Source organism: Geospiza fortis, unplaced genomic scaffold (genome assembly GCF_000277835.1).
Source record: "Geospiza fortis unplaced genomic scaffold, GeoFor_1.0 scaffold37, whole genome shotgun sequence".
In the NCBI taxonomy this organism is placed as follows: domain Eukaryota; kingdom Metazoa; phylum Chordata; class Aves; order Passeriformes; family Thraupidae; genus Geospiza; species Geospiza fortis.
The window spans coordinates 893,053-896,899 of record NW_005054449.1 but is presented as its reverse complement, the minus strand read 5'-3'; the positions used below and the strand labels follow the sequence as shown (position 1 = coordinate 896,899).

At 43.1% G+C, this 3,847-nt stretch overlaps 1 protein-coding gene across 1 annotated transcript in view; it reads left to right on the top strand.

Annotated features, from left to right (window-relative positions):
* PEX10 (peroxisomal biogenesis factor 10) overlaps positions 1-2,642 on the top strand; it is a 3,758-nt gene extending 1,116 nt beyond the window's left edge. The window contains exons 2-6 of the mRNA XM_031062496.1: positions 7-80; positions 547-953; positions 1,621-1,796; positions 2,093-2,228; positions 2,441-2,642. Of these exons, the coding sequence (XP_030918356.1) occupies positions 7-80; positions 547-953; positions 1,621-1,796; positions 2,093-2,228; positions 2,441-2,512 (865 nt within the window). The 3' untranslated portion in view covers positions 2,513-2,642. The remainder of the gene's footprint in view (positions 1-6; positions 81-546; positions 954-1,620; positions 1,797-2,092; positions 2,229-2,440) is intronic.
* Positions 2,643-3,847: the final 1,205 nt, after the last annotated feature.

Sequence of the window (3,847 nt, the reverse complement as noted above, 5' to 3'; positions counted from 1 at the left end):
TGCCAGGCTGTGGCTGGCCTGGAGGAGGGAGGTGGAGCTGCTCTCCGATGTGGCTTATTTCGTGCTCACCACGCTGTCAGGTAACCTTCTCTGTCATTTATCATTTTTTATTATTTCTGCCAGGATCTGAAAGCTGAGGGGTCAGTGCTGGTGATCACCACCTAAGACTGCTCAACAACAGTTCTTTCCAGCCTGGGGGTTGGTTTGGTTTGGTTTGGATAAATTCCTTCTGGTAAATATGAAGCCACGAAATTGGCAGGGTTGGGTTCAAACACACAGATAGATGTTCTTCTAAAAGCAATTTTTTAAAAGCAGGAATAGCAGGAATAGGAATTTTCTTAAAATCAGGGATACCATGAAAAGTATCCCTTCTTCAAGCCTAAAACTGCAGTTACTGGATGTCACCATGACACTTATCTTAATTCAACAAAAAAATAACTATTTCCAAATTCCAAAGCCTGAACAGCCTGTCCCCACTGCTCAGCACATCCAGAATGACCCTGCAGTTGCCCTCTCACCCTGTTTTCTGTTGCACACGTTGTTTAGGCTATCAGACCCTGGGAGAAGAGTATGTGAACATCATTCAGGTTGACCCGAGCAAGAAGAAGGTGCCTTCCTTCCTTCGTCGGGCCCTCTTCATTTCCCTGCACACCTTGGTGCCCTACTGCCTGGAAAAGGCACTGCTGCACCTGCAACACGAGCTGCAGGTGGAGGCTGAGGAATCCAGGAGCCCAGAGAACCCCCCAGCACTTGGCTTTCCCAGCAGGAGCTTCATCCGCAGCTGGGTTCGGAAGCAGGTTGGGCAGCTCAGTGAGCAGCAGAAGAAAAGAACCTCCCAAGTCGTGGATGTCCTCAAACAATCCATCCCCCTGCTGCACCGGCTCCACCTGGCAGTGTTCTACATCCAGGGCACCTTCTATCACCTGTCCAAAAGGGTCACAGGCATCTCATATGTAAGTGGGTTTGGTTCAAGGTGAATGCAGGACTTTGGCCTCTTCTGGGGTGCTGTATGTATATATATGTATGTATAAAAGGGATAAGGAATTTGGTTGTTGTTGCAGAGCAAAAGGGTGATGCTTTTGCTCAACGTTTTGCTTTATGTGAGGGGTGATGAGTCCCTGCAGTCAGGAGGTTACAGGTAATAAACATCAACGTGGTGTCACTGTGCAACTTCAGTCTGTCTGCCACAAACACACTGGAAGTGAGAAGTGACTTGATAAATCCATGGGAAATAATTGTTTTGAACAACACACATTTAGGTAGCACTTTTCTATATGAAGATAATTTTGTAGCTTTACAAAAAACCATCAGAAATGTGTACAGACAAAAGAGTTCTCAACAATTCCCAGCATCAGTGCAGGAAAGAGGTGTTTGTTTGCTCAGAGATACATAAGAAAACCAAACCAATTAAAACTGCAATTTTTATGGGCAGACAGCAGCCAAGTCCAGCCTGACTGAAGGTGATTACAACTCCTGAGAGACAGCTGGCTGAGAAATCCTAAAATGTCAATATTTTGGACATTACAAGAATCCCAAATCAAGTTTATTGCAGATGGGGAGAGGAGGAACAGTTTCCTAAAACCACAGTAACAAAACATCTCTCTTCTGTGCATTCTCTAGCTGCATTTTGGAGGACTGCAAGGAGAAGATCAGAGTATCAGATCAAGTTACAAGTTTCTTGGAATAATTTCTCTCTTCCACCTTCTGCTGACCATTGGAGTTCAGATGTACAGCTTCAAACAGAAGCAGAGAGCAAGGCAGGAGTGGAGGCTGCACCGCAACCTCACCCACCAGAAGTAAGAAAGAGGTAGTTCTTAATTCCTAGGAAAGAGGTGGGAATGAACAGGGGCAGCACAGGAGTGACACCCCAATTTAGGTTACAGTCTGATGTAAACATTTCATTAATTAGCACAAGTAATTATTTGCTGGTTTGTGCTTGTCTTGGACTCCATGCTTTGGTGTTTTTGCAACCTTCATGGAAAGGGCTGATACTTGAGCACGGGTTTTACCCCAGGATGTGTCACCCAGTATTTCTGCCGAGCAGAGTGAGTGCAATTAACACAATTAACCCTGCTGTGCCTGTGTTAATTAGAAGCAGGAGCAAGGAGGCGGCGGCCGGGCGCCAGTCGCGCTGCACGCTGTGCCTGGAGGAGAGGAGGCACAGCACAGCCACCCCCTGTGGGCACCTCTTCTGCTGGGAGTGCATCACTGCCTGGTGCAGCACCAGGGTGAGTACACAGAGCTCACCAGCACCTCTGGAGCTGTGTAAATACAATGACAATGACAGAGGTGAGGTGAGCACTTTCCACTGGGCCAGCTCAGGGGAGCTTGTACAGTTGGGACTGAAAAATTATTTTCTAAAAGTAGCTAAGCAGTTCTATTCAGAATTTTTTAAATACAACTATTCACTATATCCATCTACTCCCTTTTCTTTCTGCAGGCAGAATGTCCACTGTGCAGAGAGAAGTTCCATCCTCAGAAACTGATCTACCTACGGCACTACCAAATGTAAAGGGAACCTCTTCTGTCTCCTCATACTTGGGTTGGTCCAAGAAAGGCTTTATTAAACTGGAAACTGCCTGTGCAAGGTGGTACTACATTCCTGTGTGACAGAATAAAGCTATTTTTGCTTCTATATTCAATATGGAATATATTCTTTCTTTCTCTTCTGATGTAGCTCCTGACCACATTAAAAATGGGGTTCTAAAACATGCTTAAATCAAGTGAATGCTCCCTGAAGAGTTGAAAAAGGCACTGCATGGAGATAAAGTGAGGGCAACCATTACTGAAAAGGAGTCATAAATAGTGTTAGATCAAGAGATGTATATAAAGATAGAGAACAAGTAAAGGGGAACACTGTCTTTTAATAAATTTCGGAATTAAAAAGTCACTTAATAAAACTGCAGTTGTATCACATGAAAAAGTTTACATGCAGGTCCATTTATCTCTCATTTTTCCCCCCCATAAAAAAAGAAAATCTGTGTTAAAACCCCCATGACTGTCTGTTCTGGCCAGTTTGGGCACGTCCTGTGGGGCTGCATGAAGCCAACTTCAATTATTGAAGAAACCATTACGTATGAAAGAAACTCCAACCAATAACAATTAAAATATATATTTTTATAATTCCAGGTCCTCAAAGGAAATTGTAATAGAGTTTGAACAAAGTTCTGAGTCATCAGAAAGAGCCCAATTTTAGCATCTGCTGGGAGATGGAACAGTGAAACTGGCATTAAAACCCAACACAAACGAGTTGCTTTAGAAGCTAAATGAGTATTTTTGCCCTACTGCAAACCCCATAATTTAGTAATTTCTTATTCCTATCTATACTTGTTTGGTTATAACTCAGTAATACCATGCATTTAGGAAACTGGCTTAAGTTCTGCATCTAATTTAGGTCTACTGAATTTTTCTATGAACACAGCACACGGCCATGAAGCAGAAAACAGCATCACGTGTGCCAGCTTACACTTTCCTCCACAGATGTGCACAGCACTTCAGGGTGATGTTGAGCAGGAGAACTATGTAAAAATATCCAACTCTAGGCCATAACCTCTCCAGTGCAACAGACCTTGAAAGAAATACATTATCCCAAACCCATGGGATTATCCAAAGTTTCTCCCAACTTCTTACAAAAGAGAATAAACTCAATGCAATTTGGTTAGAATGCCAGTTCCCTTGAGAATCTGATATTTCAGATAAAAATAGCAAGATCCTCATAAAATGAAAATTCAACGGCTTTGTCACCACTCTGTTAATCACTTTTATGAAGAAAAAAGGCATTGTTACAATGGCTCAAAATCTTTCCTTTAGTGAGCAGTAGAATTGGTCAACAGGTTGATTGCTTCTT